The following is a 23,408-nucleotide window of genomic DNA, read 5'->3' on the forward strand; positions in this document are numbered from 1 at the left end:
CTTACTGAAATCCATATACACCACATCAACTGCTTTACCCTCATCCACCTGTTTGGTCACCTTCTCGAAAAACTCAATAAGGTTTGTGAGGCACGACCTACCCTTCACAAAACCGTGCTGACTATCGCTAATGAACTTATTCTTTTCAAGATGATTATAAATCCTGTCTCTCATAACCTTTTCCAACATTTTACCCACAACCGAAGTAAGGCTCACAGGTCTATAATTACCAGAGCTGTCTCTACTCCCCTTCTTGAACAAGGGGACAACATTTGCTATCCTCCAGTCTTCCGGCACTATTCCTGTCGACAATGATGACATAAAGATCAAGGACAAAGGCTCCGCAATCTCCTCCCTGGCTTCCCAGTGAATCCTAGGATAAATCCCATCTGGCCCAGGGGACTTATCTATTTTCACACTTTACAAAATTGATAACACCTCCTCCTTGTGAACCTCAATCCCATCTAGCCTAGTAGTCTGAATCTCAGTATTCTCCTTGACAACATTTTCTTTCTCTACTGTAAATACTCACGAAAAATATTCATTTAACGCTTCCCCTATCTCCTCTTATTCCACACACAACTTCCCGCTACTATCCTTGATTGGCCCTAATCTAACTCTAGTCATTCTTTTATTCCTGATATACCTATAGAAAGCCTTAGGGTTTTCCTTGATCCTATCCGCCAATGACTTCTCGTGTCCTCTCCTTGCTCTTCTTAGCTCTCCCTTTAGATCCTTCCTGGCTAGCTTGCAACTCTCAAGCGCCCTAACTGAGCCTTCATGTCTCATCCTAACATAAGCCTTCTTTTTCCTCTTGACAAGCGCTTCAACTTCTTTAGTAAACCACGGCTCCCTCGCTCGGCGGGTGAAATCAAGGTACACCCTCAGATGATTTATCATTAAGAGCAAGAGGATAACTAAGAAAAGTCCCAAATCAGAGATGTACAAAGGAACTTATGCGTGGATGCAAAATATGTGGGCATGTTTCTTAATAAGTCTCTGTCTTAACAAATAAGCGGGATGATACAGACATTGTAGTTAAAGAGGAGGAGTGTGAAATATTAGACACAATCAGCATAATGAGAGAGGAAGCACGAGAGTGTCTGACATTCTGGAAGGTGAATGAATCGCAAGGGCCGGATGGATTGTATCCCAGGTTGTTAAAGGAAGCCATGAAGGAAAGGAAAAAAACGGATGCGCTGTGGATCATCTTCAAATCCTCACTAGTTACAGGCAATGTACCAGACGATTGGAGGTCAGCAAACGTTGTACCATTGTTTAGAAAGGATGCGAGGTATAGGCCAAATAATTATAGGCTGGTCCATCTGACCTCGGTGGTGGTTAAGTTATTGCAATCAATTCTGAGAGATAGGATAAACTACTACTTAGAAGGGCACGGATTAATCAGAGATCGTCAACATGGATTTGTTAAGGGAAGCTTAAGTCTTACTAACGTAATTAATTTTTTTGAGGAAGTAACAAGAAGGATTTATGAGGTTAGTGCAGCGGATGTGGTCTGCATGGATTTTAGCAAAGCATTTGACAACGTCCCACATGGCAGACTGGTCAGAAAAATGAAAGCCCATGTGATGCAGGGGAATGTGGCAGGTGGATCCAACATTGTCTCAGTGACAGGAAAAAAAGTGTAATAGTCGACAGATATTTTTTGTGAATGCAAATATGTTTCCAGTGCTTTCCACAGGGTTCAGTGTTGGGTCCCTTGCAGTTTCTGGTATATATTAATGACGTGTACTTAAATGTGGGAGGCATGATTGGGAAATTTGCTGATGGCACATAATTGGCTGTATAGTTGATAGTGATGAGGATAGCCGTAGACTCCAGAATTATATTAATGGTTTGGTTGAGTGGGCATAAAAGTGGCAAATGAAATTCAATCCAGATAATTGTGAGGTAATAGATTTGGGGAGGGGAAATAAATCGAGGGAATACACAATAATGGGTGGATATTAAAAGGTGCAGAAGAAGTGAGAGGCGTTGGAGTGCATGTCCACAGATCCCTGAAAGTGGCAGGATAGGAAGATAGTGTGGTGAAGAAGGCATAAGAAATGCTTTCCTTTGTTGGCCAAGGTATAGATTAAAAAGCAGGGATGTAAGGCTGGAACTGTATAAAACACTGGTTGGGCCACAGTTGGAGTATTGCATACAGTTCTGGTCACCACATTATAGAAAGGACATAATTGCTCTGGAGAGTACAAAGGAGATTTCCAAGAATGCTGACAGGGCTTGAAATGCAGCTATGAGGAAAGATTGGATAGGCTAGGGTTTTCTTTTCCTTGGTACAGAGGAGGCTGAGGGACGACTTAATTGAGGGGAACAAAATTATGAGAGACCTAGATAGAGTAGGAGGAAGGACCTGTTCCCCCTAGCGGAAGGTCAATGACCAGGGGGCACAGATGTAAGGTGATTGCTAGAATAATTAGAGGGGACATGAGGAAACACTTTTGTACCCGGAGAGTGATGGGTGGCTGGAATTCACTGCCAGGAACGGCTGTGGAGGCAGAAACCCTCAACTCATTCAAAGGTCCCTGGATATGTACAGAAGTGCTGCAACCTGCAATGCTATGGAGCACGTACTAGAAGGTGGGAGTAGATTGTGCGGCAATTCATTTCGGCCGGCACGGACACGATGGGCTGAATGGTCTCCTTCTATGCCGTAATTGTTCTATGGTTTTATGGCGCATACTTCCGACTCAAATGTATTACTTCACTGTGTTAAGTTACATCTGCCAGGTGCCTGCCCATTTCACCAGTCAGTCTCTCTGCTCCTGAAGTCTGTTACTTTCCTTTTCACTGGTTCTTAACATTTCTGAGTTTCCTCAATTAAGTCGTCCCTCAGCCTCCCCTGTTCCAAAGAAAAGAAAACCCTAGCCTATCCAATCTTTCCTCATAGCTGCATTTCAATCCCTGTCAACATTCTTGGAAATCTGCCATCTGAAAACTTTGACATTATCCCCTCTGTGCTCAAGCCCATTGCATTAACATACAGCAACAGTGATCCGAACAGTGACCCTGGGGAACACCACGGTGTACTTCCCTCCAGCCTGAACAACAACCATTCTCCACTACTCTCTGCTTTCTGGCACTGAGCTAATTCTGAGTCATGTTGGCACTGAAAATAAAAAGAGCTGTATTTATACGGTGCTTTTCTCGACCACCGAAGGTCACAAAGCACCCTATATGCAATGAGTACGTTTTAAAGTGTAGTCACTCTTGTAATTTATGAAGCACAGCAAGTTCCCACAAGCAGTAATGTGATAATGATCAGATCTGTTTTGTGATATTGACTGAATGATAAATATTGACCAGGACACCTGGAACAATTCCCATGCTCTGCTTCTACATAGTACGATGGGATTTGTAACATCCACCTGAGAGGGCAGAAGGGGTCTGGGTTTAAGATTTCATTCGATAGATGGCATCTCTGACAGTGCAACACTCCCTCGGTACTGTCACTGCAGTGTCAGTCTTGATTCTTATGATCAAGTCCTGCAGTGACGCTTGATCCTCGAAGCTGGTGACTGAAAGGGAGAGAGCGACAAACTGAGCCACCGCTGACGTTGGCCATTTAATCCCAAGTGTATCTAGTTTGGTAATACAGCTGTTATGTGGTACGTCATCAAACACCTGTGAAATATTCCAGGCAGGAAAAAATCATAAAATCAGGGAATATCATTGCACTGAAAGAGGCCATTTGGTCCATCAAGTCAGTGCTGGCCCTTTTGAAGAGTTTCCAGATAGTCCTACACCATGGCTCTTACCCAGATTCTTCCATTTTTTGTCCTAAGATATTTATCTTCTGGAATCTACTATTGAATATTTATCCTTTAGCCTATCAGGTAATACATTGCAAATCTGAAATATCCAACAAAAAATTCTCGTGTCACCTCTGCTTCGTTTTTCTAATCACCGTAAATCTGTGTCCTCTGGTTAACGGCCCCTTACACATTGGAAACAGTTTCACTTTATTTAATTTACATAAACCCTTCACAATGTTAACCATCTCTATCAGCTCTCCATTGAAAATTCCGTGCCAGAGTCCCTTCTAGAGTCATCGATGCAGAGAGTCGTACAGAATAGAAACAGGCCCTTCGGCCCACCGCGTCCATGCAGACCATAATGCCTATCTATACTAATCCCACTTGCCTGCATTAATTCCGTATTCCTCTATGCCTTGCTCATTCAAGTACCTGTCCAGATTCCTCTCAAATATTGCTACTATTCCTGCCTCCACCACGTCCTCTGGCAGCTCATTCCAGATACACACTATTCTTCGAGTGAAAAATTTACTCCTTTGATCCCCTTTAAAGCTCCTTCCTCTCACCTTAAATCTATGCCCTCGAGTTTTAGTCACCCCTATCATGGGTAGGAGATTCTTGCTATCTACCCCATCTATGCCTCTCATAATTTTATATACATCTATCATGTCCCCTCTCAGCTTCCTTCGCTCCAGGGGAAGCAGACCCAGCCTATCCAATCTCTCTTTATACCTCAGGCCCTCCAGAATCTTTTCTGGGTGCAGAATCCTTTCTGCACCCTCTCTAGCTTAATATCATCTTTCCTGTAGTGCGGCGACCAGAACTGCACACAGTACTCCAAATGCGGCCTAATCAACATTACGTACAAATGCAACATGACGCCCCAACTCTTGTACTCAATGCCGCGGCCGATGAAGGCAAGCATACCATACGCCTTCATCACCACCCTGTCTACCTGTGTTGCCACTTTCAGGGAACTATGCGCCTGCACGCCAAGGTCTCTCTGCTTAACAACACTCCACAGGGCCCTGGCATTCACTGTATATGTCCTGCCCCAGTTTAACTTCCCAAAATGCATCACTTCTAACTTGTCTACGTTAAATTCATTTTACCAATCCCTTGCCCACTTTCCCAGTTTATCTATATCCTGTAGTAACCTTGTACAACCTTCTTTACTGTACACTATACCGCCCATTTTGGTGTCATCTGAAACTTACTAATCATACCCCCTACATTCACATCCAAGTCATTAATATATATGACGAACAAGAGAGGGCCCATCGCCGATCCCTGTGGCACACCACTTGTCATCGAACTCCAATCTACCACCCTCTTTCATATTCAATTTGCTAGCTCACCCTGGATCCCATATGTTCGAACCTTCTGGACCAGCCTACCATGCAGAACCTTGTCAAAGGCCTTGCTAAAGTCTATGTAGACAATTTCCATCGGCCTGTCCTCGTCAATCCTCTTGGTCACCTCCTCGAAAAACGCAATCAAATTCGTGAGACATGATTTCCCATGCACAAAGCCATGCTGGCTATCCCTAATCAGAGGATGCCTTTCCAAATGCATTTCGATCCTGTCTCTCAGAATTCCTTTCAATACCTTTCCCTCCACTGCTGCCAGGCTCTCTGGCCTGCAGTTTCCTAGCTTGTCCCTGCTGCCATTCTTAAATAAAGGGACAACATTATCTGTCCTCCAGTCTTCCAGTACTTCAGCCGATGATACAGAAATATCTACCAAGGCGCCAGCAATCTCCTCCCTTGCTTCCCATAGCATCCTGGGATACACCTGGTCAGGCCCTGGGGATTTATCTACCTTAATGCACTTCAAAACTTCCAGCACGTCCCCATTTGTAACAAAAGCAAGAAATGCTGGAATCACTCAGCTGGTCTGGCAGCATCTGTGGAAAGAGAAATGTTGTTGATATGTTCCAGGATATCGGTGTTCCCTCCCTTGAACTCACCAGCTTCCATGACCTTCTCCATGGTAAATATGGGCGAGAAATACTCATTTAAGACCGCGCCCATTTCCCGTGGCTCCACACATGGATTGTCACCCTGATCGTTAAGTGGACATACTCTCTCTCTAGCTACACTTTTACTCTTAATATACCAATAGAATCTTTTAGGACTCTCCATTGTCTTATATGTCAGGGAAATCTCATGGCCCCTTTTCGACTGGGGGATTCGGTGGCGCAGTAGTATTATCAGTGGACTAATAACCCAGCGATCCAGGGTATTGCTCTGGGGGCATGGGTTCAAATCTTATCACAGCAGAAGGAGTAATTTGAATTCAATGAATAAATCTTTAATTAAAAAGCTAGTCTAATGATGGCTATGAAACCATTTTCGATTGTTGTAAAAACCCATCTATATAACTAATGTCGTTTAGGAAAGGAAATCGGCTGTCCTACATGTGACACCAGGCCCACAGCAATGTGGTTGACTCTTACATGCCTTCTGAAATGGTCCAGCAAGCCACTCAATTAGGGATGGGCAGTAAATGCTGGCCTGGCCAGCAACGCCCACATCCCATGAATGAATAAAATAAAGTCCGTCTTAAGTGTGCTCCTACATCCCCTGTACTCCTCGAGGGACTCGCTTGATCCCAGCTGCCTTTTCCTGACATATGCCTCCTTCTTTGTCCTGACCAGACACTCAATATCCCTCGTCAACCAAGGTTCCCTAAACTTATCAGCCTTTTCCTTTAATCTAACAGGAACATCCCGGCCCTGAACTCTTCCTAGCTCACTGGTAAAAGCCTCCCACTTGCCAGACGTCCCGTTACCTTTAAAGAGCCTCTCCCATTCAACTTTTGAGTTTTCCTGTCTGATGCCATCGAAATTCTCCTTCTCCCAATTTAGGACGTCAACCTGAGACCAGTCCTATCCTTTTCCATAACTAATTTGAAGCTTACAGAGCTATAGTCACGGATCGCAAAAGGATCCTGGCACATCAACCTCCTGACCAGCCTCATTTACTAAGTGGAGGTCGAGTGTAGCCCCTTCTCGAGTAGGGCCATCAACATACTGCTTCAGACGGTATGACGGTGACTCTAATCCCAGCTACATAACTGCAATCCCTCATCCCTGGAAAAGTTACAGTAAAACTCTTCTGTCTCCTCTCCAAAGGATTCATGTCCTTCCTAAAGTGTGGTTCCCAGTATTGGGCACAATACTCCAGGTGGAGCCGAAGTAGTCTTTTCTATAATAAAATCAAAATACTGCAGCTGCTGGAAATCTGAAGTAAAAACATGAAATGCTGGGAATACTCAGCAGGTCTGGCAGCATTTGTGGAGAGAAAAGCAGAATTCACGTTTCAGGTCAGTGACCCTTCTTCAGAATTGGCAGATATAAAAAATGTAAAACGTTTTAACCAAGTAAAGCGGGGTGCAGCAAGAGATAACAAAAGAGATTTTGATAGGACAACGTCACAGAATAACTGACCCGAAGGACATGGAGCAAAGGCTAACAATATGTTAATAGTGTGCTGAAAGACAATGCATTGGTACAGATAGGGTCTTAATGGATTGTAAACGGAACAGCCGCAAGCACAAACATGAAAAAAAACATTGGCTAGGCACAGTAGAAACAAACTGAACAAAAATAAAATAAAATATACACACAAAAATAAAAAAGAACAAAGAAAAAATAACTAAAAATATAAGTCAAATAGGGGCCCGTCATGCTCTGAAATTATTGAACACAATGTTCAGTCCAGCAGGCTGTGGTGTGCCGAATCGATAAATGAGGTGTTGTTCCTAGAGCTTGCGTTGATGTCCACTGGAACACTGCAACAATCGCAGGACGGTGATATGAGCACGCGGGCAGGGGGTGTGTTGAAATGGCAAGCAACCGGAAGCTCGGGGTCATGCTTTCGGACTGAGCGGAAGTTTTCCACAAAGCGGTCACCCAGTCTGTGTTTGCTCTCCCCAATGGAAAGGAGACCACATTGTGAACAGCGAATGCAGTATAATACATTGAAAGAAGTGCAAGTAAATCGTTGCTTCATCTGAAAGGAGTGTTTGGGACCTGGGATAGTGAGGAATATTATAAAAGTCTTTTCTATAGCTTTAGCATATCATCCTGACTATTCTACCCTGTTTCTCTATTAATAAAAGCCTAGGAATCTATTTTCTTTCCTAACTGTTTGTTAAGCTGCCCAGCTAACGTCAAAGATTGCACACAAACACAGCAGATTATTCTCACCACCTTGAAGGTTGTGCCATTTAGATTGTATTATCTCTCCTCATTCATCCACATGCAGCTCACCATCACCTTCTCAAGGGCAATTAGGGACGGGCAATGAATGCTGGTCCAGCCTGCGACACCCACATCCCATGAATCAATCATATAAATAACATTTCCTTCACATCCGCCATGCCAATTAAATATTAGGAAGACTGAAGCCAGCGTTTTCAAACCCCACTTCAAACATTTCCTAGCTACAGACTCCATCCCTCTCCTTGGCAAATGTCTGATACTATACCAAACTGTTCAAAACCGGGTGCCATAGTTGACCCTGCGATGAGCTTCCTACCAAATATTCACGCTATCACTAAAACTGCCTATTTCCATCTCCGTATCATCATCCAACTTTGCCCCTCTCTCAGCTCTTCTGCTGATGAAACATTCCCCCTTGCTTGTTTTACCTGCAAACATGACTTTTCCAACAAACTCCTCGCTGGTCTCCCTCCATAAACTTGAGGTTATCCAAAACACTGCTGCCCCTGTCCTAACTCACACCAAGTCATGTTCACCCATCACCCCCTGTACTCACTGACCTACATTGGATCCTGGTCAGCAACACCTCAATATTAAACTCTCAGCCTTCTTTTCAAATCTCTCATTGCCTCATCCCTCGATATCTCTGTAATCCCCTCCAGACCTTCAACCCTCCAAGATATCTGTATTCATCTAATTCTGGCCTTTTGAGCAGCCCCGAGTTTAATTACTCCATCCTTGGTGGCCGTGCCTTCAGCTGCTGAGGCCCTAAGCTCTGGAAGAGAAGAACAGAATTTCTTCAAGGTAGGCCTTCCTGGAAGACAAGCACACACGTCCACGTGCACATGCAGAGACGCACCCAAACACGGATACAAACACACACAAACACATCCACACATGCACACACACAGCACAACCCAGGCGCTGAGGCACGCACACACAGGCATAGCACAACAGAATCACTGAGGCACACAAGCACACACCGGTACATTCAAACACACACACAGGAAGACAAAGCACAACCTCGGGCCTGACACACACACACAAACACAGGCACACGCCATTGCTCAGGTCCTGAGATATACATGCACACACAGCACAAGATAATCACAGAGACACAAACACTGGCACAAAGCACATCCCAGGCCCTGAGACAAACCCACACATAGACACACACACAAGCGTGTGCACTCACACACACTCAGGTACATGAAGACACAAAGCACAACTCACACCTGAGACACATACACACAAGCACACACTCACATGCACAAATACACACAGACTACAACACAGACATCCAGGCACACACACACACATACACACACACAAACACACCATAGCCCAGGCCCTGAGGCACACACACGCACGCAGAGAACAACAGAAACATTGGGACACACACACACACTGCCCACGCCCTGAAGCAAATGCACACGCATGCACACACATACACACATAGACATAGACACACACGCACACACATGCATACATACACACAAACACAAGGACACACGCACACACACACACACACACATCACAGCCCTGGCCCTGACGCAAACACACACACGTACAGCACAGCAGAAACACTGAGATACACAAAGGCACACATGTACACACAAACGACAAATACACACAGACATGTAGCACAACACAGGCCCTGCGACAGCCACACACGTACACCTGCACACACACTACACACACACACACACACACACACGCAAACACAGAGTGCAATCCATGGCCTGAGACACACACACTCACACATCAACACAGACACTGATGCAAACACACATTTGCACATGCACACACACTCACCCCCCACACTCACGCAACCCCTTTCCACCCCAAACACACACAAACATGGCAACCCAGGCCATAAGACACACTCACACACACACACGCACACACACACACACACACACACACGCACACACACAAACATACACAAAACAATGTAGGCCCTGAGACTCAAGAACAGGCATACAGACGCGTGCACGCCCCTGCCCCCATAAACATACACAAACACAAACACGCACACATAAACATCCAGACACAGAACGAAACACACAGGCAAAGATTAAAAGCAGGCACTGAGGAACACTCTCTCACACACACACACACACACACACACACACACACAAACACACAACACGCATAGATGCACATCACAATCGAGGACCTGATACACAAACACACAGCACAGCAAAACCCAGGCCCTGAAGCAAACACTTGCACACATAAACACACACACACAACACGCATAGAAGCACAGCACAATCGAGGTCCTGATACACAAACACATAAAGCAGCAAAACCCAGGCCCTGAGACAAAAACACACACAGCCACACCCACACACCACACACACACACAGATACAAACATGCCACAGCAAAATACAGGTCTGAGACACATCAATCCACATACTCACTCTGACACACACAGCACGCCCAGACCCTGAAGCAAATATGTACATGTGCACATGTGCGCACACACGCATACTCACAGAGCACAACACACGCCCTGATACATAAAACACACATGCACACACACATGCAGACGCACTGCACAACCCAAACTGTGGCAAACCCATACGCATGCACACAGGCATGCGCACACATGCACACACACGGACTTGCAAACACAGCGACACAGGCACATACACAACAAATCCCAGGCACTTTGGCACACACATGCACGCACAGTACAAAAGAAACACTGAGACAACAAACACACAAATGTACAGACACACGAAGCCACACAGCAAAACCCAGGACCTGAAAAATACACACTGACACAGACACAGACACAGAAACACACAATGGTGCAGTGGTATTGTCACTGGACTAAAAACCCAGAGATCCAGGGTATTGCTCTGGGGGCATGGGTTCGAATCCCTCCACAGCAGACGGTGGAATTCGAATTCAATTAGTTAATCTGGAATTAAAGGCTAGTCGAATGTCCTTTCGGGAAGGAAATCTGCTGTCATTATCTAGTCTGGCCGACATGTGACTCTGGACCCACAGCAATGTAGTTGACGCATAAATTCCCTCTGAAATGGCCGAGCAAGTCATTCAATTGTATCTCACGCTGTGAAGTCAATAAAACAGGAATAAAACTGGACGGACCACCTGGCATCGACCTCGGCACCGACAACGGCAAACCCAGCCCGTCCACCCTGAAAATTGCTCCTTGCTAACATCTGGAGGCTTGTGCCAAAGTGGGGAGAGCTGTCCCACAGGCTAGTCAAGCAACAGCCAGACATAGGCGTACTTACGGAATCATACAGACAATGACCCAGATACTGCCATCACTATCCTCAGGCATATACTGTCTCACGGGCAAGGTAGACCCAGAAGAGGGGTCGGTGCAGTACTTTACAGTCAGGAGGGTGTTGCCCTGGGACTTCTCAACATCGACTCCTGACCCCATGATGTCTCATGGTATCAGGTAAAACGTGGGCAAGGAAAACTTCCGTGGATTACCACCTACCGCCCTCCCTCAACTGATGAATCAGTGATTCTCCATGTTGGGAACCACTGAGGGTGGCAAGGGAGCAAAATGTAGTCTGGGTGGGGGAACTTCAATGTCCATCACCAAGAGTGGCTCGCTGGCTCCACTGCTGATCGAGCTGGCCAAGTGCTCAAGGACATTGCTCCTGGACTGGATATGCAGCAGGTGGTGATGGAAACAACAAGAGGGAAAAACATACTTGGCCTGGTCCTCACCAATCTACCTGCCATCTGTCCATGACATTAGTGGTAGGAGTGACCACCGCACAGTCCTTGTGGAGAGGAAGTCCCGCCTTCACATTGAGGATAACATCCATCATGTTGAGTGGCACTATCACCGTGCTAAATGGGATAGATTTCGAACAGGTCAAGCAGTGCGAAACAGGGCATCCATGAGGCGCTGTGGGCCATCAACAGCAGCAGAATTGTACTGAACCACAATCTGTAACCTCATGGCCTGGCCGATGCCCCAACGTACCGTTACCATCAAGCCAGGGGACCAACCCTGGTTCAATGAAGAGTGCAGGAGGGCATGCCAGGAGCAGCACCAAGCATACCTCAAAATGAGGTATCAACCTGGTGAAGCTACAACACAGGGCTACTTGTGTGTCACACTGCATAAGCAGCATGAAATAGACAGAGCTAAGTGATCAATAACCAACGGATCAGATCTAATCTCTGCAGTCCTGCCACATCCAACGGTGAATGTTGGTGGACAATTAAACTACTAACTGGAGGAGGTGACTCCACAAAAATCCCCACCCTCAATGATGGAGGAGCCCAGCACTTCAGTGGGAAAGATAAGGCTGAAGCATTTGCAACAATCTTCAGCCAGAAGTGTCCAGTTGATGATTTATCTCGGCCTCCGCCTGAAGTCCCCAGCATGACAGATGCTTCGCCAATTTGATTCATTTCGCGTGATATCAAGAAACGGCTGAAGACACTGTTTACTGCAAAGGCTATGGACCCTGAAAATATTCCAGCAATAGTACTGAGGACTGCGCTCTAGAACGTGATGCGCCCCTAGCCAAGCTGTTCCAGTACAGCTGCAACACTGGCATTGGGATTGGGGGTGGTGTATTGGTTGGTGGACAGGAAAAAAAGACTAGGAATAAATGGGTATTTTTCTGAATGGCAGGCAGTGACTAGTGGGGTACCACAGGAATTGGTGCTAGGACCCCAGCTATTCACAATATACATTAATGATTTAGATGAGGGAAATAAATGTAATATCTCCGAATTTGATGATGACACAAAACTGGGTGGGAGGGTGAGTTGTGAGGAGGATGCAGAGAGGCTTCAGGCTGATTTGAACAAGTTGAATGAGTGGGTTAATGCATGGCAGCTGCAGTAAAAACAGGAAAGTAGTTTATTATCTGAATGGCTGTAAACTGAGAGAGGGGAATATGCAGCGAGACCTGGGTGTTCTCGTACACCAGTCGCTGAAGGTAAGCATGCATGTGAAGCAAGCAGTAACGAAGGCAAATGGCATGCTGGCCTTCATAGCGAGAGGATTCGAGTACAGAAGCAGGGATGTCTTACTGCAATTAGACAGGACCTTTGTGAGGCCACACCTGGAATGTTATGTGCAATTTTGGTCTCCAGGGAGTGCAGCACATGTTTACCGGACTCATTCCTGGGATGACAGGAATGATATATGAGGAGAGATTGAATCGGTTAGGATTATATTCGCTGGAGTTCAGAAGAGTGAGGGGGGAAATCTCATAGAAACCGATAAAATTCTAACATCAGTGGCGCAGTGGTTAGCACCACAGTTCCAGCGACCCAAGTTCGGTTCTGGGTACTGTCTGTGTGGAGTTTGCAAATTCTCCCTGGGACCACATGGGTTTCCTCCGGGTGCTCTGGTTTCCTCCCACATACCAAAGCCTTGCAGGTTGATAGTTACATTGGCCATTATAAATTGTCCCTAGTGTAGTTAAGAGAATTGAGAGAAGGTGTGGATATGAGAGGGAAGTAGGATTAATATAAATGGGTGGTTGATGATCGGGACAGACTCGGTGGGCCGAGGTGCCTGCTTTGGTACTGTTTCTCTCTATGGCTTGATAAGGTAGATGCAGGAAAGATGTTCCCGATGGTGAGGAGGTCCAGAACCTGGGGTCATAGTCTAAGGATACAGCATAAAGTTTTCAGGATTGAGTTAAGGAGAAATTTTCTTCACCCAGAGAGTGGTGAGCCTGTGGAATTCGCTACCACAGAAAGAAGTTGAGGCCAAAACATTGAATGTTTTCAAAAAGGAGTTAGATATAGCTCTTGGGTCGAAAGGGATCAATGGTATGTGACGAAAGCCGAAACAAGCTACTGAGTTGGATGATCAGCCATGATGATAATGAATGGTGGAACAGGCTCAAAGGGCGAGTAACTCACCTTCTAACTCCCCAAAGCCTGTCCACCATCTAAAAGGCAAAAGTCTGGAGTGTGATGGAATACCGTCCACTTGCCTGGGTGTGCGCAGCTCCAACAACACTCAAGAAGCTCGACACCATCCAGAACAAAGCACCCCGCTTGATTAGCACCCCTATTTACAAACATGCACTCCCTCCACCGCCAACACACAGTGGCAGCAGTGCGTAACGTATACTAGATGCACTGCAGCAATGCACCAAGGCTCCTTAGACAGCACCTTCCAAACCCGCGACCTCTACCACATAAAAGAACAAGGGCTGAAAATGCATGGGAAACACCGCCACCTGCAAGTTCCCCTCCAAGTCACACACCATCCTGACATGGAACTATATCACCGTTCCTTCACTGTCACTGGGTCAAAATCCTGGAACTCCCTTCCAAACAGCACTGTGGGTTTTCGTTCCTCACATGGACTGCAGCGGTTCAAAAGGCAGCTCACCGCCACCTTCTCAAGGGCAATAAGAGACGGGCAATAAATGCTGGCCTGGCCAGCGACGCCCACATCCCATGAAATAATAAAAAATGCACAAATAGATAGACACAACAAGCCAGGCCTTGACATCTAGACATGCACACAAAGATAGAAAGGGAGACACACACACACACACGGAGCACAACCCAGTCTTTCAGAAACCCCCGCACAGGAACACACACACAGAGCACAGTCTAGGCCACGAGACACAAAATGCACATACACGTGTGTGCACACACACTCACACCCATAACAGAAAGAAAAACACACATGCACACAGAAACATCCACACAGACACAAACACACAAACACAGTTTAACCCCAGTTAATGAGCCTGATACACGGACACACACATGAGTTCACACCACAGGCGCTGAGCCAGACTCAGAAACAGACACACAAAGATTACAAAGCAGGCACTGAGGAACACAAACACATACACACACACACACACCAACACAGGTCATATCCCAGGCACACACAAATCACAACCCAATCCCTGGGAAACACAAAAATGCAGAAACATACAGACGCACACACACTCACATAGAGCACAACCCCGGTCCTCAGACAAATCCACACACAGGCACACACGCAAACACACATATGAATCACACTCCAGGCAGTGTTCCAGTCACACTAACAGACACACATATACTCAAACACATACAGTTAAGACACATTTACGGAGCCACAGTTACACAACGACATGCATGAGATCGCACCACAGACACTGAGGCAGTCACAGAAATACACACACACACAGATATATTACAAATCAGGCACTGATGAGCACACACACACACATGCACAAACGTACTGACAGAGGTCATATCCCAGGCACTGAGCCAGACTCACACAAACAAACGTACATACTCACACACACACACACACACACACACACATGCGCACACACACACACAGACACATGCACTCACTCACACCCAGACACTGACACACACATGCACACAGAGGCACCCACTCAGAGACACAAACACATCATTTCGACACATACACACACTCACGCACGTGCACACACACGGATCACAACCCAGGCATGGAGACAGACAGACAGACACACACACACACACACGCACACGCACACACAATCGCACACACAATCGCACACACAGGGATTGCAACCCAGGCAGACAGACACACAGGAATGCAGACTAACTCGTGCACATACACAGGCATATCACACGCATAGACGCACAGGAGCATATACATTTTAGCCCAGGCGCAGAGCCTGACAAATGCAAACACGCACATGCACACACACACACACAAACGCAGGCACAAACACACCACAACATAACGTAGGTCTGAGGCAAAGAAATGCACACACACACACACACACCCGCACACCCACACACCCACAAACTCACACAAACACACATAGCACAACCCAGGAAGTGAGGCAAACAGACACACACACAAACACATACACAGAGCCACACAGCACTGTCAAAGTCCAGATACACAAACACAGCGCAGCAGAACCCAGGCATTGAGTGAGAGATGCACACACATAGACACATGTAGACACGTACACAGCACACGCCTGAGGTAAACACACACACACAAACACGCACACACACATAGCACAACCCTGGCCCTGAGGAAAACACACAACCACATAGACACACAGAAGAATCGAGGACCTGATACACAAACACGCACCACAGCAGAACGCAGACCCTGAGCCAATCACACAAACACACAAGAACACATAGAACGGCACTGCCCTGAGGGAAGCACATACACACACACACAAAGCACAACACTTGACTAAGACACAGAAAAACACAAAGACACACCGACACACTGACAGATAGACACACACACACACACACACACACACAAGAACACAGATCACACCACAGCAGTGAACCAGTCAAACACATAGACATATATACACAGAAACATAGATACACAGCGCAAGCTAGGCCCTGAGATGCAAAACACACAAAAACAAACACACCACAGTGCAAAGCAAGTCTGGGACATAGAATTGCACAAACACACATATACACACTCACAGACACACACAGCACAATCCAAGTCCTGAGGCAAACACACACACGCATACACACACAGACAGAGATACACAGGGCACAACGCATGTCTGAGACACACACACAGACAGACAGACAGACAGACACACACACAATCACACACACACACACACACACACATACACACACACACAGCATAACCCAGGCTGTGAGACAAATCCATACGCAGGCACAAACACACACGGACATGAACGTGCACACTTACACACATACACACACAGATAAAAGAACACACAGGACTGAGGTGCGCGCACACAGACACACATGCACACAAACGGACAGAAACACACGCAAGGACACCCCCACAGATACTCACACACGCACACGCAGACACACAGACACACATACAAAGACAGATACGCAAGCACACACAGCCACATACAAATACACACAGACAATGACAAACAGCACAGTCCAGGCCCTGTGAGACACACACACAGACAAAACACAAGCACGGAGGCACCCAGACATACAGACACTCTGACATACAGCCCAAAACAGGCCCTGAGACATAAAACTCAAACACGCACATGCAGGCACAGAGAACAACGCAAATCCTGAGAGAAACTCACAGACGGACACACACACGCGCACACAGACACACACACACAGACAGCCCAGGCCCTGAGGCACTCACACACACAGATACAGGCACACACTCTCTTTACATGCCAATCACTTTGTCTGATACAAACAGATATACATGCACACCCTCTTACATACCTGGCACTGAGTCAGATACAAACAGACGTACACACACACAAACATGCACACACACACACAGACACAGAGCACAGCCCAGTCTCTGACTCTCTGAGACACACATGCACACAGCACAGCACAAGCACTGAGACACACACACAACAGCACATAATTCCCAAGGCACTAAGTCAGACATACACGCACACAATAACACACACGAAGACACAAAGCATAGCCAGGCCCTGAGCCAGATAAACACACTTTAGCAAACACATTCCCTCTTCAAACACCAGGCTCTGAACCAGATGCAAACATGCACACAAGCCACACAGACTCACACACCCATTATACGAACGGCACTGAGCCAGATATAAACAGACTCACAGACAGACACACAGACGCCCACACATGCGCGTGTGCACACACACGCACACACACACACAAACATACACACGCACACACACAAACATACACACTCTATTCACGCACCAGTCACTGAGTCAGATATAAACAGACCCACGCACACAAAGACACGCAAACAAACACGCACACAAACACACGCACAATCTCACAAAGACACACAGTACAACCCATGCCTGAAACAAACAAACAGACTGATACACAGACACACACACACCCACACAAACACAGGTACACACACGCAAACACACACATGCACACTCACATCGCACCCCAGGCACAGAGCCAGACAAACACATACACACACCACACCCGAGGCACTGAGTCAGACACACAGACACACACACACGCACACATCACGTCACACCCCAGGCAGTGAACCAGATGCGTAGACCCACACATATTCACACACACACACTCAGCCACACACACTCACATACATGTGGCGCTCACACACACACACTCACACGCACACATTGGCGTACACATATCACAACCCAGGTTCTGAGCCAAACGCGCACACACAAGAACGCTCTCTCTCTCACACATACACAGACGCATGACACACACACACATACACACTCGCGCACACACACACACAAATCACAGCCCAGCCACTGAGCCAGACACACACACACACACGCACACATACGCGCACACACACACACACACACACACACACACACTCACTTTACACGCCAAGCCCTGAGCCAGATACAAACAGAGATACACAGACGCACACATGTACACACACAAATGGGTTCCGATTCATCGGACACTGGCACCAGTACTGGGGAAAGAGGCAGCTGTTCCGTTGGGTTGGGCTTCATTTGAACCATGCTGGGAACAGTGTCCTGTCGAATCGTATAACCAGGGTTGTAGATAAGGTTTTAAAATAAATAGTGGGGAGGGGGGGTGGGGGAGCTGAGGCGTTGGTGGGGGGATGGTTCAATTAAAGGGAAGTTTAAAAAGTCGAAAAGTAACGAGAGAGCAGAGGTGCAGGGTAGTGCAGAATCATGCATTAATCAGAGAGTGGCAGGAAGGGACACAGAATACAAGCATAAGAGTACAGCAGAAATTAGAACAAGAGTAGGTAAAAAATGGTAAAAGCTCAAAGCTTAAGGCTGTTTATCTGAATGCACGTAGCATTTATAAAAAGATAGATGAACTGACGTCACAGATAGAAATAAATGAATATGATTGGATAGCTATCACAGAGACATGGTTACAGGATGACCAGGACTAGACTTAATGTTCAAGGATATTCAACGCTCTGGAAGAATAGACAAAAAGGAAAAGGAGGTGTGCTAGCTTTGTTATTAAAGGAAGGGATCAATGTAGTTGTGAGTAATGATATAGGTGAAATACATCGTGGTATAGAATTAGTTTGGGTGGAAATAAGGATTAGCAAGGGAAAGAAATCATGGGTGGGAGTAGTCCATCGGCCCCTGAAGAGTTGCCTCTCTGTAGGGGAAGATATTAATCAGGAAATAATGTAGGTGTGTAAGAAGGGCACAGCAATTATCATGGGTGATTTTAGTCTGCATATAGATTGGACAAATCAAATTAGCAAGGGTAGCATGGGGACAAATTTGTAGAGTGCCTCAGGGGTTGTTACTTAGAGCAATACGTTTCAGAACCTACCAGGTAACAGGCTATTTTAGATTTGGTATTGTGTAATGAGCTAGGATTAATAAGCGATCTCGTAGTTAAGGATCCTTTTGGGGGAAGTGATTATAACATGGTAGAATTTAAAATTGTGTTTGAGGGTCATCAACTCGCGTCTCAAACTAGTTTCTTCAACTTATACAAGGGTAATTACAGAGGTATGATGAAAGACTTGCCTAAAGCAGGCTGGGAAGATAGGCTACAGGGAAAGTCAGTAGATCAGCAGTGGCAGACTTTGAAGCAGATATTTCATACCACTCAGCAAACATTTATTCCAGTCAGAAGGAAGGAAACGCAGAGAACGATGAACCACCCATGTATAGCAAAGGAAGTTAAGGATGGGATCCAAACAAAAGCAAAAGCATGCAATGCGGAGAAAACGAGTGGTAGGCCAGAGCATTGGGATTTTTTTTGGAAACCAGCAGTGGATGACTAAAAAACTAATAAAGAGGGAGAAAATTGATTATGAGAATAAAATGACAAGAAATACAAAAGCAAACAGTAAGAGCTTCTCCGGGTATATAAAAACTGAAGAAAGTAGCTAAATTAAGTGTGGGAGCCTTAAAGGATGATACTGCCGAATTAATAACAGGGATCAGGAAAATGGCAGATAATTTAAACCAATATTTTGCATCAGTTTTCACGGTGGAGGACATTACAAACATCCCAACAATAGCAGATGAGCAAGGTGTAAATGGGAGGAAGGAACTTGTAACAATCTCTATCACCCCGGAAAAGGTGCTGGACAATCTGATGGGACTAAAGGCATACAAGTCGCCAGGACATTATGGTCTGCATCCAAGGGTTTTAAAAGTAGTGGCTGCAGAGATAGTGGAGGCATTGGTCATAATATACCAGAACTCACTGGATTCCGGTAGCGTACCAGCGGATTGGAAAACCATTAATGTGACATGCCTATTCAAGAAAGGAGGGAAACAGAAAGCAGGAAACTATTGACCAGTTAGCTTAACATCAGTCATTGGGAAAATGCTGGAGTCCATTATTAAGTAAGAAATAGCAGGACATTTAGAAAAACATAATGTAATCAAACAGAGTCAACATGGTTTTATTAAAGGGAAATCACGATTGACAAATTTGTTAGGGTTCGTTGAGGATATAACAAGCAGAGTGGATAAAGGGGAATCAGTAAAGGTAGTGTTTTTGGATTTTCAGAAGGCGTTTGATAACTTGTGACATAAAAGGTTATTGCACAAAATAAGAGCTCAGGATATTGGGGATAATGTGCTGGAATGGATTGAGGACAGGCTAACATACAGAAGACAGGGAGTCGGGATCATGGGTCTTTTTCAGGTTGTAAAGCCGTAACTAGTGGGATGCCACAAGGATCCGTCCTCGGGCGTCAACTATTTACTATCTATATTCATGACTTGGAGGAAGGGACAGAGTGAAGTTCATCCAAATTTGCTGACAATACAAAAATAGGCGGGAAGGCATGTTGTGATGAGGACACAAAGAATCTGCAAAGGGATATAGATAGTTTAAGTGAGTGGGCAAAAACTTGGCAGATAGTGATCAATATGGGAAAGTGGGAGGTTATCCACTTCGGTACAAATACTAAAAAGGCAGATTATTATTTAGATGGAGAAAGACTATAAAATACTGCAGTGTAAAGGGATATGGATGTTCATGTGTATGGAACACAAAAGGTTAGTATGCAGTTGCATCAAATAATTAGGGAGACAAATGGAATGTGGGCCTTTGTTGCTAGGGAGTTAGAGTTTAAAAATAGGGAAGTCTTGTTACAACTGTATGGGGTGTTTGTGAGGCCACACCTAGAGTACGGTGTACAGTTTTGGTCCCCGTATTTAAGGAAGGATATACTATCATTGGAGGCAGTTCAGAAAAGGTTCATTAGGCTGATTCCTGGGATGAAGGGCCTGTCCTATCAAGAACGGCTAAACAGGTTAATCCTTTATTCAATGGAGTTTAGAAAAATGAGAGGTGATCTTATCGAAACATATAAGATTTTAAGGGGGCTTGATAGGGTAGATGTTGAGAAGATGTTTCCAGTAGTGGGGGTATCTCGAACTAGGGGACATAGTTACAGAATAAGGCGGCACACATTTAAATCTGAGATGCGAAGGCACTTCTTCTCTCAGAGGGTGGAGAATCACTGGAATTCTCTGCCTCAGAAAGTTGTGGAGTCTAGGTCAGTAAATATATTTAAGGAGGATGTAGATTGATTTTTGAAATTACGGGGAGTTGAGGATTAGGCGGAGCAGGCCCGAAAGAGGAGTTGAGGCCTGGGACAGATGAGCCATGATCTTATTGAACGGTGGGGCAAGCTTGAGGGGCTGAATGGCCTACTCCTGCTCCTATTTCTTATGTTCGAATGTTGATGTATGCAAACACACAGAGCCACACAGAGATCACACCGCAGCACTGACACACACACACACACACACACACACACACAAACACACATTACACCACAAACACTGAGTCTGATAGACGCACACACACAAACACCGATCACACCACTAACATTGAGACAGAATTTGTCAGTCAGTCCAACATTTAACTTTCTATAGAATAACAAAGTTCTGATGATGCTGGAAATCTGAAATAAAAACAGAGAAAGCTGGAAATATTCAGCAGTTCTGACAGCATCTGTGGAGAGAGAAACAGAGTTAATGTTTCAGGTCTGTAGCCCTTCATCAGAACTGGGAGAGAATGGAGATGGAACAGTTTTTAAATCAGACAGGGAAAGGAGGGAGGGGGAGGATTATGCTCAACATTGAGTTTAACAATTTCAATATCATCCTTTTGGTATTTAATCTCTCCTGTATTCCATGGTATCACAGAACTTCCCATTTGTTTCTTCAAGCACAAACATTTCAATACATCACTGGATACAGGAACACATTTATAAATCTCAATATGTCCTCAAACAAACTGGTAGCTTTGCTCCCAGCCTGATGTATAAATTCTCTGTTTTTTCCCTTCCTCACAGTTAACTTGCTGACGATTGGGATCCTGTCTCGGGGAAAGTGCGGTCTCTCCAAATGTGTCACTCGCTACCTGGTGGCCATGTCAGCGGCGGATCTACTGGTCATTATCCTGGACCTGATATTGAGGCAGATTCCCATTGTTTATCGGGAACAGTTTCGGTTCCTGCGGTACATCCCCATGTGTAATATCCACGCCGTCCTGCTTCATTCAGCCACAGACTGTTCTGTCTGGTTCACCGTCACGTTCACCTTTGATCGATTTGTGGCCATTTGTTGCCAGAAGCTGAAAAGTAAATATTGCAGTGCGCAAACAGCGGCTGTGGCTCTTGGGACAGTGACTATGCTGAGTTGTTTAAAAAACATCACCTGGTATTTTATGTTAACTGGTCGATATCGGCTGTGGAACAAACCCTGGTTTTGTTCTGTGACATTGGATATTCGGGAATCTCATGTCTGGGGAACAATCGAGCTCCTCCACAACATTCTAACCCCGGGGCTCCCATTTGTGCTGATTCTGCTGCTTAACGTTCTCACCGTCAGACACATTTTAGTGAGCAGCAGAGGACGCATGAGACTGCGAGCTCACAGCAGTGGGGAGAGTCGCAGAGACCCAGAGATGGAGAGTCGGAGGAAATCCATAATTTTGCTGTTAGTTATCTCGGGGAATTTCATAATGTTATGGGCAGTGTTTATGATATTTTCAATATGGTTCCGGATGGGGTGGTTGGTGTCTGTGTCGGTCCGGTTACCTCTGTTTCTGCGAGAGTCGGGATTCATGCTGCAGCTCCTGAGTTGCTGCACAAACATTGCAATTTATGCCGTGACCCAGACTCAGTTCAGAGAGCAGTTGAAGAATGTGCTGAAATATCCCTTCACTACAATTGTTAAATTCATTCAATAATGAGATGAACTGAATCACTGACTATTACTAGCAGCCAGGTGGTAGAGTCTGTCACAATGGAGACAGTGCGTGGGCAGGGCCTATCACTACAGATACAGAGCGGCTGCGGGACCAGTCACGATGGAGGCAGAGCAGGGGCGGGACCTGCCACTATGCAGCAAGAGCAGGGGCGCGGCTTGTCAGTATGAACGCAGAGCGGGGACAGGGCCTGTCACTGAGGAGGCAGAGCGGGGTCGGAGCATGTGGCTGCAGTGCATA

General features: G+C 45.8%; 1 protein-coding gene across 1 annotated transcript in view; it reads left to right on the top strand.

The window, feature by feature from the left end:
• Nucleotides 1-23,150, top strand: part of LOC137359291 (probable G-protein coupled receptor 139) — a 42,609-nt gene extending 19,459 nt beyond the window's left edge. The window contains exon 4 of the mRNA XM_068025329.1: nt 22,252-23,150. Within this exon, the coding sequence (XP_067881430.1) occupies nt 22,252-23,150 (899 nt within the window). The remainder of the gene's footprint in view (nt 1-22,251) is intronic.
• Nucleotides 23,151-23,408: the final 258 nt, after the last annotated feature.

Source organism: Heterodontus francisci, unplaced genomic scaffold (genome assembly GCF_036365525.1).
Source record: "Heterodontus francisci isolate sHetFra1 unplaced genomic scaffold, sHetFra1.hap1 HAP1_SCAFFOLD_146, whole genome shotgun sequence".
Lineage (NCBI taxonomy): Eukaryota > Metazoa > Chordata > Chondrichthyes > Heterodontiformes > Heterodontidae > Heterodontus > Heterodontus francisci.